At 33.6% G+C, this 12,230-nt stretch overlaps 1 protein-coding gene across 1 annotated transcript in view; it reads left to right on the forward strand.

Moving 5' to 3' along the window:
• The window catches only part of KIF18A (kinesin family member 18A), an 88,201-nt gene that overhangs the window by 30,504 nt on the left and 45,467 nt on the right, over positions 1 to 12,230 (forward strand). Inside the window, exons 11-13 of the mRNA XM_012649551.1 lie at positions 2,131 to 2,252; positions 5,459 to 5,685; positions 10,935 to 10,943. Coding sequence (XP_012505005.1) covers positions 2,131 to 2,252; positions 5,459 to 5,685; positions 10,935 to 10,943 — 358 coding nt within the window. The remainder of the gene's footprint in view (positions 1 to 2,130; positions 2,253 to 5,458; positions 5,686 to 10,934; positions 10,944 to 12,230) is intronic.

The following is a 12,230-nucleotide window of genomic DNA, read 5'->3' on the forward strand; positions in this document are numbered from 1 at the left end:
ATCAACATTCTTATTTATAGCTCAACTTCAACTATGCATTTTATCACAAGTAACTTGAAAAATATTGAAATTAAAACTTCTATTCCCACCCCCAGAATCTTCCCCTCCATTCTTTTTTCTGCAGATATTTTCACAACTGATATAATTATCTAGTTATAAGCCATTATTTTCTACATAAGCAAACTGAGACATAACTTGATAAAGGGACTTATCCAAGGTCATACAATTCTGGACAAAGACTCAGTACTTCTGACTTTCAAATTGGTGCTGTTTTCTCTATACTCTCCTATGTTACTTACTTTTTAACATCCTGAACCTATCTACTTCTCTCTATGCCTTACTTCCATTACCCTAATTCAGACTCCCATCCCCCATTATTGAACATTTGGTCTTTATGCTTTCATTCAGGTTTTATGCAGTTCATTTTCTCCATAGCAACCAAAATGAGCTTTTAATAGATAACCCTGATCATAAAGCTTTTCAGTGCCTTCTCCCTAGAATAAACTCACCATTATGATTTGCCAGGTCTAGCGTGGTCTGGCATCTGAATACTTCTCAAACTTTATCTATCACCTCTCGCTATACTCTATACCAGCCTACTTGTAGTTATCAGAGTAGGCCATGCTCTTCCAATCAAACTCACTCATTAGTGTGTCAAGACAAAAGATTCAGATTGTAAACTTAGTTTCCAAAGATAACGAGCTAGCCAAGACCCATTATTGCCTAATGTACTTATACAATCAAGTCTTGTCTCTTCCAAAGAAGAGTGATTGAAGAAGATAAACAGATCATCTGATCTAGTTCTGAAATTTTATTTTTTTTTAATTTTTATTTTTTTTAGCTCTGAGATTTTAGTCAAGTAAACTGATCTCCATAAGGCCATATATTTGGCTTAAGTTGACATTTGTTTTAAGGCTAAGCCCATCTCTAAAATCATATGACAAATAGGCCAGTGCTCAAACTCTATCATCCTGACTCCATAAATAACTCCTAGATTTCATATTTCTTAGACAAATAGAATGACATTGTTTCTCTATGATACTCCCTTTCACTGGCATATGAAATATTTTTAAAAAGAAAGAAAAAAACAGCTTTGAGGTTTTAGAGAATCAAAGAGGTCAACTGCAGATTGGGAAGTTTTATTAAAATAGATTTAATTTTAATATTCTTAAACAAATCTGAAGTTTATTTTGCATTGTTTTCCCAAGCTAAAATGTATTGTGGGATTAAGGGAATTGTCCCTAGGAGAAAGTTTCAGGCATAGCTCCCCTGAGTATGGGGTTGCTATCTCAGCGATTAAAAATATCCAGAAAGTTTCATTCTGGACTGAAATTTTCCCAATTAAAGACTCTGAGAATGTTTTTGGGTTACCAATCCATTCATACTTTAGTGAGTGTAATCACTTAACTGATGTTGTCTGTACTTTAGTTAGTAAGTTTGAGGAAAGGCAAGTAATTTTAGGTAACAGATTAAAGGACACCTGGCCATATGCAGATGAAGCTTAGGAAAATGGAACCTGCAAAAGACATTTTCACACTTTTGCCTAGGATGAAGCTTTTACTAAGAGTGGGTATGGGCAAGAAATTTTTATTGCACCCAACTCCAGACACTGTATGCTGGGGCTGTAACACTGAACTAATCTGACACAGTCCCTGTCCTGGTGGTAAACCATACATTCAGGTACAGACAGAAAAACTATAAAGAAATGAATGAAAAAATTAAGTTATTACTGATCAATGCTATGACAGTATTAGAGGGTAGAAGGTATTCATCTTTAAATATAGCGCTCAGGGAAAGCCTCCCTGGGACAGTGACATTTAAGCAAAAACTGGTCATATTTATGTCTTTTCACAACACTGTGAACAAATTAGATAGACCAAGAAGCTGTCATCATAGCAAAATTTCTTCTTAATTCCTAACATTCAGTTTCTAAGGAAACTTGAAACCTGATCTTGCTTGTATATTATAAACCACCTATACCAGAACTCTTATTTTTCAAATTGTTTCTAAACATTTCATTTAATATCTAAAAAAAAAATGGAAATTATTGGTATCAATATGTTTTATTAAAACATTTACTTTTAATATTCTTAAAAGAATCTGAAATATATTTTGCATTGTTTTCCCTAGGAACTCAATAAGGATCTTCACTGTCACCATTTGCATCTCCAGAACAAAGATTTGAAAGCACAAATTAGGCATATGGTGGATCTCGCTTGTCTTCAAGAACAACAACACAGGCAGACTGAGGCGTGAGTACATGAATTTACCTATTCTGCGGTCTTAACACTGTAGACCTAAAGTATATGAAGGATTAAAGTTCAATTTTCCACTGCCAGAAAGTTGAGTTTTATCTGGTATGGGATACATTGTTTTTAAATTTCTGCCAGCATCAGAAAACACTGAGAGAGTATAGACGTGGTTCAATATGTGCCATGTAGTTAAAAATTTCATAAATACATATACAGTGAACAGGAGTCTGTGTTCTACCTCTGTCTTCCAGCCATCCATTTCCCCTCTTAGAAGCAATCACTATTAACACCTATTGAATTTTTAAGCAGGCGATTGTTAATTATTCATAATTCCATAATGATTTTTTTGCTATCATTAAAATGAAGTTGCTAAATATCAGGTGTCCTGATTTTTCCGTAATGCTATAGCAGCTCTTTTATGCACTCTCTACTAGCTCCATGGTAACATGTTAGTCATTTAATTTTTAAAACATAATAGCAAGCAAAAGCATAGCTTAACACATTAACTACCATGTGAGTTGTATTTAACTCACGCTATTTTTGAACCTGATGCTTCAGGTTCACATGTCTCTTTATCTTCAGCCACATGAACTATTTTTTTCAAGTTGCATATAACTCACACATAGAAAACAATAAAAATAACAAATTTTTCATTAAATTAAAAAGGATCATTTTGTTTTCAAAGTTTTTATTCTATTTTCATAATAAAATACCATGACTCCAGGGAAAAATTTTTTTTTCCTGGTGTGGCAGTCAATGTGTTAATCTTTTTTTGTCACCTTGTGTAAGTCAGTGAACTCCCTTAGGCATAGCTTTGATCCTCTATAAAAATGTAGAATTTATTTCTCTAAGGGCTTTCTGCTACACTAAAAATCTATTAGTGTTCTACTGGTGTTCTCAAATAACTGATATTTAATTTTCCATAGTTTTTATTTAGAGGAAATCATATTCATAAACTATTTTTACAAAGAAGAAGAAAAAGGAAAAGAAAAACTTCAGGGAGATGTTTTTCTGTGGGTGGAAGCTCAAACTAATCTTCCCTTCCTTTCTATGTGTATACCTAGAACAGACATTGAATATTCATTTCCTAGCACACAAACCACCTGCAAGAGCTGAAGTCATCAAAGAAACATTAATTTATTTTAAACATACTGTATTTGCTATATCAGACACATAAATTAGTATACTTAAGATAAAGTTTTACCTCAAAATGGATCAAAAAGGACTGTGACTAATTCCCTTATTTAGAAAATTGGTAAACCAGAGCATCACAGAGGCAATGTGGCATAGTAGAAATAATATGAGTTTTGGAATCAGTCTTGAATTCTAGCTTATATTAGCGATATAGCCTGGCATTAATTATTTAAACTTGCTAAGCCTTACTTTTCTTATATGTAAAAATAGCTTATAATACATGTCATATAAAGGTTTTGAAAAGATTAAATAACATAAAAATAAATAACATGATATAATTCTTATGTCATGGGTCCCCAAGACCATTTCCAAGTATAATGACTTACTAGGAGGACTCACAAGACTCATCATAGTGGTACTAACAGCTATGATTTATTAGAACAAAAGGATACAAAGGAAAATCAGCAAAAGAAAATGGCATAGGACACAAAGACTAGAGGACATCATACACAAGCTTTCAAGAGTCTTCTTCCAGTGGAGCATTCCAGAATGTGCATAATTCTTCCAGCCAAAAGTTGTGGCAGCACATGTAAAATGTTTTCTTCTTTGAAAGCTCTTTAGAGACTCAGTGCCTTGGGTTTTTACTGGGACCTTGTTGCATGGGCACCCTCTGCCTACCATGTACCAAAATTCTAGGCTTTTCAGAATGAAAGCAGGTGTTCAGCATAAACCACATTGTTTATACAAACAATTTAAGCACAGTAAGCCATTCTTCTCCTATTAGTCCTGGAAATGATGGGAACCCTCCCAAAATCAGTGATTTAAGATGTAAGCCAAGGGCCAACTTTACAAGCAAGCCTTTCTTAGCAGTCTCAGACTTACTACTATGTTAATGCTTCTGTACAGTACTTGATTAGTGTTGGTGCTCAATAAATAATTGTTTTCTTGACTTTTTGATTAATAACTTTTCTCTATACTTGATATCTACTTCACTTAAATGGCATACCGCCTGCCAACCCCCACCAAAAAGAAAAAGATCACAGATTATTTATACTGCTATCTAAATATTTAAGATTCCTAGATATTAATGTAGTTATTTCCTTGTATATTTAAATTAATGCCTAATTATTCTTTTCCCGCTGCCCTATCTATACTTCAAATGGTTCCATTCTCCTGGATATTATGAGTCTATTGACTGCCTCAGTATACCAGGACTGAATCATTTCAACATCATTCATGTTGTTAGGCATCTTCCTTTATATAAAAGTTAAAACCATTTTTGAATGTATAGATTTATAAGTGTTTAGCTGTGACATTTCTTCAGTGAACACTTACAGGGAAGTCTTAGACATAAAAGGATACATTCAGTGCTGTTCTTACTGGTGATAAGAGAGACTTTGAATCAGAGCCAAGAATCTAGTGCCCTAATGATTCTTCTTACCCACCATCCTTGTCCACAACTTTTCTTTTTGAAACCCCTTTCAATCTCATTGTGAAAGCCATTGGTTTAGGTTTTTTAATGTAAAGGAGGGTTAGGCTTTGTTCTTTTGTGTATGTGTATGTGTGTTTTAATGTTATATACCTAAGATATGAGTCTTATCATTTGACATAATATGTTAACTTTTGATTTCAATCCCATGATAATTAGTAATAATAACAATATTTGTGGTTTAGAAATCACATTATGTTTTGCAAAAAGCTTTTATGTACATTTAACTCATTTAGTCCTCAAAACAATCTCCTATTATAAGTAGTGGCTGTCTAGTTGTCCCCCACATAATAAGGAGAAACTTCAGTTTGTGCCTTGTCCAATGTCACATAGAAACAAGTGAAAACTATCTGAGACTAGAGCCTGGTTCTCATAATTCCTATTCGAGATTCTTTCCACTCTGTACTTAATGTATTAAGAATATATTGAAGTATATAACTGAAATAACATATTGTAAAAGAAAACATACACAGGGAATCATTTTAATGATATGCTAATACTTTAGGTGTTATACAAAAGAAGTATAAAAATGTATTTTAAATTTAGTATTTATCTTTCCTTTCTTGTCATCTTCTTTGTATAGAGTATTGAATGCTTTACTTCCAACCCTAAGAAAACAATACTGCACATTAAAAGAAGCTGGCCTGTCAAATGCTGCTTTTGAGTCTGACTTCAAAGAAATTGAACATTTGGTAGAGAGGAAAAAAGTAGTGGTTTGGGCTGACCAAACTATGGAACATCCAAAGCAAAGTGATCTACCAGGGATTTCTGTTCTTATGACCTTTCCACAACTTGGACCAGTTCAGTCCAGTCTTTGTTGTAAGTATGGCTTTTGTTTTAAGTAAATAGTAACATCATTTCTAAGGATAGCCTGTATATATCAATCTACAGAACAGTTAATTTTTAAATACGTTTGACTATTTTATGAGAACTAATGATAAATTAGCTTCAGAATCATTTCAATTAACCAGTATCTTCCAAGGATCTGAAAGTAAGTATACATTGATGTTCTAATAACCCTAACAGTAAAACTCATTTTACAACTTTTGATGCAATAATTTTACTTTCCGTCCTTCTTTAAAATTTAACCTCTATTAAGGACTGGAGATTATAATCAATATTGTATTTTATAATACATAAAAAATGTAAAATTTACTATTTTTCTGTTGGCAAATCACTTGATATCTCTTTCTGCATAAAAATGTGTGGGGGACATTTTAATTGCAAAGTTAATAAATAATCTTGGTTAAAGAAAATTCAGGCAATATAGGAGAACATAAGAGATAAAATTTCTGTAGGAGGGTGGGATCAAGAAAAGAAAGAAATAGTAGAATGCCCTCTTCAACTCCCCTCAAAACATCAATTTTATGTCCTATCTCATAGATAAATGCTGTCGAAGGTTTGATTTTCTTTGCAGTGTGGGTGTGTATAATACAGATATATTTGTATAAGATAATCTAATTTTAACTTTTTGTTAGGTTTCACATGAATGCTAGCACATTATACAGATGGGTCTGCAAGTTTTGCAAGTTCTGCAAGTTTAGTTTGTTATGTTTACTTGTTTTGTTTGTTTAGTTTGTTAATGAACACTAAGGGGTACAATGAAGCATCTACTTCATTTCTTTTTTTTATGTTTTGAGAATCTGGAGAATAGATGTACCATAATTTACTTAACCTTTGTCCTGTTAGTGAACAATGCATCAGAGAACATGTCTGTGTATTCACATTTATGCATGCATAGCAGATTCTTAAAAGCTGGTTTGCCAGATTAGAGGACACATAATTATTTTTAAAAAATACATCCAATCAAACTGTTCTCCAAACAAATTTTTTCTATACCTAGTGTATATAAGAATAACTGTTTCATCTTTATCTAAACCCAAAATAATAATAGCACTAATAATAATTTATATCCTTCTAAAATGTGTAACTCTCTGATTACTAATGAGGTTGTCTCATCTTCTGTGATGTGTCTTTTGCTCATTTGAGTTAGTGGAGTTTTTTTGTTTTGAGGGGATTTTTGTTTGCTTGCTTGGCATTCAGTGTGTAACAACTGCTTGTTGGTTAGTTCCTGCTCTATTTTTTTTAATCTTTGTTTCTCAATATTTTAATTGTACTGGATTTTTAACTTTTATGTAGTCAAATCTGTCCATATTTTCCATTATGGAGAGTTTTCTGGGCATCTGGCAACCTGAAGGTATTTGTTACCCTTTTGCTCACAGCTGTAGTCCATTTTTCTTATATGAGCCAAATGTATACTGGGACTGGTAGCAAATAAGACCTTATTTTCTGTGAGAACGAATAGACTGTCTTTTGCATGCACTGGGCAGGTGCCTCAAGGCTAATTGAGCCTTTTAATAAGGTAAAGAATACCAGGGATCTGGACTTTCTGGGGGAAAGCTGACATTCACCTATTATATCTGATATTACTGAGTGCCCAGAAGACCTAGGAATAGTTTCAGAAGTGTGCTGTGGCCTCCTATGCCTGAGGTGGGGAGAGAGAAAGAAGTCTTGGGAGCAAAGAGAGTTCCTTTACTTCTGTGGGGAACTCCACCACAAGGTCAAATTTGAGCCCACTGTACCATTCACTTCCACCACTCATTGGATCAGTACCAAATGTGGATCTTTAATAATGAGACCCTGAGCCCCCTGTATGACCATCTTTCGGATAGAGGAAAATCAGAACAGAGAAAACATGTGTCTAACAAACAAAAGCCAGTGGTGCAGATAGGTATTATACATGAGCCTAAATATGAGGAAAATACCTAAACACAGGGACTCTAATGAAACAACAAATGAACGAAATAGTAACCTCAAGATTGGGGAAATTAAGGAGGTTATAATGGTGAGCAGTAAGCCTTGCTATGTATAAATAGGTGATAAATCTAAATGGATAATTATATACCAAGAATGTGTAATCTAAGTGCTTTTCTAAAAAATAATGTTTAAAATTAAGCGATAGACACAGATATATCACACAAATGCAAATGAAAAAAATCAAAGATGAAGAAACAAATTTCTGTGTAGTAGAATTTAAACTTAAAAATGCTAAACAGGATAAAGAAAAATATTTGATAATGAAAAAGACACAACTTAATAAGATATAATTATAAATTTGTATGCACAAATAACATACCAACTGAATATGCAAACTAATAATTTTATAAATGCAAGGACAACACTCAAGAAATACAATTATGGTAGATTTCAGTATACCTCTTTAAGGATTGAAGTAATGTAATAACAAGCTTTAAATTTAAAGAAACTAATGTTACCTAACCTTAATTTAACAGGTATATATAGAAACTTATGTCCCTCAATAAATAAATATATATTGTTTGGGTACATTGATCATAATTGATCAATTTATCAATCATTTTATGAAGCTATGACTATGAGTAAATCTCAGCAGTCCTGTCTGGAATTTGATGATGATTTTAATTCTGTAGATTCAAGTTTTCCTTGAACTCAGGGGAAATAGTCTCCCATTATTTGTTTAATTACATTCACTCTTCCATCTGTTCCTTTTTCTCCCTCTATAGAGATTTTTACAGGGTACATGTTTTGTTGATAATCTAACAAAATTAGAAGTAAGTAATTAAAAGGTGACCAAAATCTTAAGTGCTTGAAAATTAATAGCACTTCTGGGAATTCCTTAATAAAAACAAAATCAAGAGTACAATTACAAACTATATAAGAAAACAATGAAAAAGAACAGTAAAATCTACACTCAAAGAAAAAAAATTTGGTTTTAAATTCCTTCATTATTAAACAAGAAATGTGAAAAACAAACTCATTTTTTATTTTAATAAATCTCAAAGCATAAAAAAAATAAGCAAGAGAATCTAAGAAGGAAAAATAAAGGCAGAAAATAATGATGCAGAAATTTTAAAATTGTAGAAAGAACAAATATAACCAAGAGCTGGTTCTTTGCAAAGACAAATAAGAAACAAAAACATCCATGAAAATTTTCTGAGCCTATTTAAGAAAAAAATAGAGCATAAACATACATTAGGAATGACAAAAGACATATAACTGCAGTAAGATTTAAAGATTTATAAGAGAATACGAGAAGCAACACTATCACTACAAAACTGAAATATTTAGTAGCAAATGCTCAGTTTCCTACTAAAAAAATTACCAAAAGTGGTCTCAAGAGAAGTAAGTTTGACTGGTATTAACTGATCAACACATAAATGCACATATAAGAATAACATCTATTGGATGTTGGGCAGGAGGGAGGGGGGAGGGGGGAGGAGGGGACGGGTATTTGCATACACAAAGAGTGCAATGCGCACCACCCGAAGGATGGACATATTTGAAACTCGGACTTGGGGGGCGGGGGGGGCAACATACGTAACCTAAACATCTGTACCCCCATAATATGCTGAAATTAAAAAAAAAGAGAGAGAGAAATAAGTTTGAATAGTGTTCCCTATGGCTTCCACATTGTATGTCTTTCTTAGGAAAGTCTTCCCCACATAATATTATAAACCTATTTGCCTATATTTTTCTTAAGCTTTTTAGTAATTCATTTTTTTCCTGACTTTATCCACTTTACCAATTTTGTCTTCACTTTTATCTATACCATTATTTAGCCCTTCTATTTTTTTTCCTTTTTCTCAAACAGATACTTTGTTTTTATTTTTATTTTTTTTTTATTGGTAGAATCAATGATATTGATTCTACCAATCCATGAGCAAGGGTTATTATGAGGGTACAAACATTTTGGTTACATTTTATGTCTTTGTCTCACGCAAGCGAGGATTAGAGGCATGCCCTTCCTCTCTACAGTGCTCACCTCGTCCATCAGTTGTGAGTTTACCTACCCGCAACCCTCCAGTCCCTGGAGAATGTTACAACCATGTGAGCACTATAGAGCTGATCAGTCAGTGCCAATTCGATGGCTAGTACATGTGGAACCCATTCTTCCAATCTTGTTATACTTCACTTCGGATAATGGGCTCAAGTTCTATCCAGGAAAATATAAGAGGTGCTAGATCACTGTCATTTCTTATAATTGGGTAATATTCCATTGTATACATATACCAAATTTTAATAATCCACTCATGAATTGACAGGCACTTAGGTTGTTTCCACATCCTTGCAATAATGGATTGTGCTGCCGTAAACATTCAGGTGCAGATGTCGTTATTATAGAATGTCTTTTGCTTTTTTGGGTAGATGCCCAATAGTGCTATTGCTGGATGGAATGGTATTTCTATCTTTAGCTCTTTAAGGTATCTCCAAATTCTTTTCCACAGAGGTTGCACTAATTTGCAGTCCCACCAGCAGTGTAAGAATGTTCCAGTCTCTCCACATCCTTGCCAGCATTTGTTGTTTTGAGATTTTTTGATAGAAGCCAATCTCACTGGGGTTAGGTGATATCTCATTGAGGTTTTGATTTGCATTTCTCTAATGATTAGAGATGTTGAGCATTTCTTTCTATGTTTGCTGGCCATTATTCTGTCTTCTTTTGAAAAGTTTCTGTTCATTTCCTTTGCCCATTTATTGATGGGGTTGTTTGATTTTGTTGTTGTTGTTGTTGATTTTTTTTAAGCTTTAGATAGATTCTTGTTATCAGCCCTTTATTGGATATGTAGAGAGCAAATATTCTCTCTCATTCTGTAGGCTGTCTATTCGCTCTAATGATAGTTTCCTTGGCTGTCCAAAAGCTTTTTAATTTGATCAAATCCCATTTATTTATTTTTGTTGCTGTGGTGATTGCTTTGGGGGTCATCTTGAACAGTTCTTTGCCTAGGCCAATGTCTGAAAGGGTCTTCCCAACATCTTCTTCTAGAATTCTTAAGGTTTCATGCCTTAGGTTTAAGTCTGTTATCCATCTTGATTTGATTTTCATGGGAGGTGAGAGGTGGGGATCCAATTTCATTCTTCTGCATGTAGCTATCCAGTTTTCCCAGCACCATTTATTGAAAAGAGATTCTTTTCCCCAGTGTATATTGTTGTCTACTTTGTCAAGGATTAGATTACCATATGTGATGGTTTCATCTCTGGATTCTCAGTCCTATTCCAAAGGTCTATCTCTGTTCTTGTGCCAGTACCATGCTGTTTTAATAACTATAGCCTTGTAGAACAGCTTGAAGTCTGGTAGACTGATACCTCCCAGTTTGTTCTTTTTACTTAAGATTTCTTTGGCTATATGATATCTTCTCTGGCTCCATACAAAGCATAGAATTATTTTTTCTAGATCTGTAAAGAATGATGATGGTACTTTGATAGGGATTGTATTAATTCTGTAGATCACTTTAGATAGTATAGACATTTTAATGATATTGATTCTACCAATCCATGAGCAAGGCAGATTTTTCCATCTGTTTACATCTTCTACAGTTTCTTTTCTTAGTGTTTCATAATTCTCCCTGTATATGTCTCTCACATCTTTCATTAAATATATTCCTAGATATTTAATTTTCTTTCAGGCTATTGTAAACGGTATTGTAATTTTTGATTAGAATTTCAGCTTGACTGTTATTGGTGTATATGAATGCCTTTGATTTGTGTGTATTGATTTTGTATCCTGAGACTTTACTGAATTCATTTATAAATTCTAAGAGTCTCTTGGTTGAATCCTTGGGGTTTTCTAGATACAATATCATATCATCTGCAAAGAGTGAGAGTTTGATCTCATCTTCCCCCATTTGGTCACACTTAGTTCTCCTCTCTTGTCTAATTGCTCTAGCAAGGACTTCCAGCACTATGTTGAATAGAAGTGGAGATAGTGGGCAACCTTGTCTGGTTCCGATTCTAAGCGGATATGATTTCAATTTTTCCCCATTCAGTATGATATTAGCCATGAGTTTATCATAAATGGACTTGATAATTTTAAGGCATGGCCCATCTATGCCTATTTTGTTAACAGTTTTTATCATAAATTGTGCTGGACTTTGTCAAATGCTTTTTCTGCATCTATTGAGAGAATCATATGGTCTATTTTTTTATTATTTATTATTTTTTTTAATTTCAGCATATTATGGGGGTACAGATGTTTAGGTTATATATGTTTCCCTTGCCACCCCAGCAAATCCAAGCTTCAAGCGTGTCCATCCCCCAGATGGTGTACATCACACTCTTTGTGTATGCATGTACCCATCCCCTCCACCCCACTGCCCATCATCCAATAAATGTCATTCTCATATGTGCATTTAACTGTTGATCAGTTAATACCAATTTGATGGTGAGTACATGTGGTGCTTGTTTTTCCATTCTTGGGATACTTCACTTAGTAAAATGTGTTCGAACTCTATCCAGGAGAATACAAGAGGTGCTATATCACCATTGTTTCTTAAAGCTGAATAGTACTCCATGGTATACATATACCACATTTTATTAATCCA

Source organism: Propithecus coquereli, unplaced genomic scaffold (genome assembly GCF_000956105.1).
Source record: "Propithecus coquereli isolate 6110/MARCELLA unplaced genomic scaffold, Pcoq_1.0 Scaffold30, whole genome shotgun sequence".
Lineage (NCBI taxonomy): Eukaryota > Metazoa > Chordata > Mammalia > Primates > Indriidae > Propithecus > Propithecus coquereli.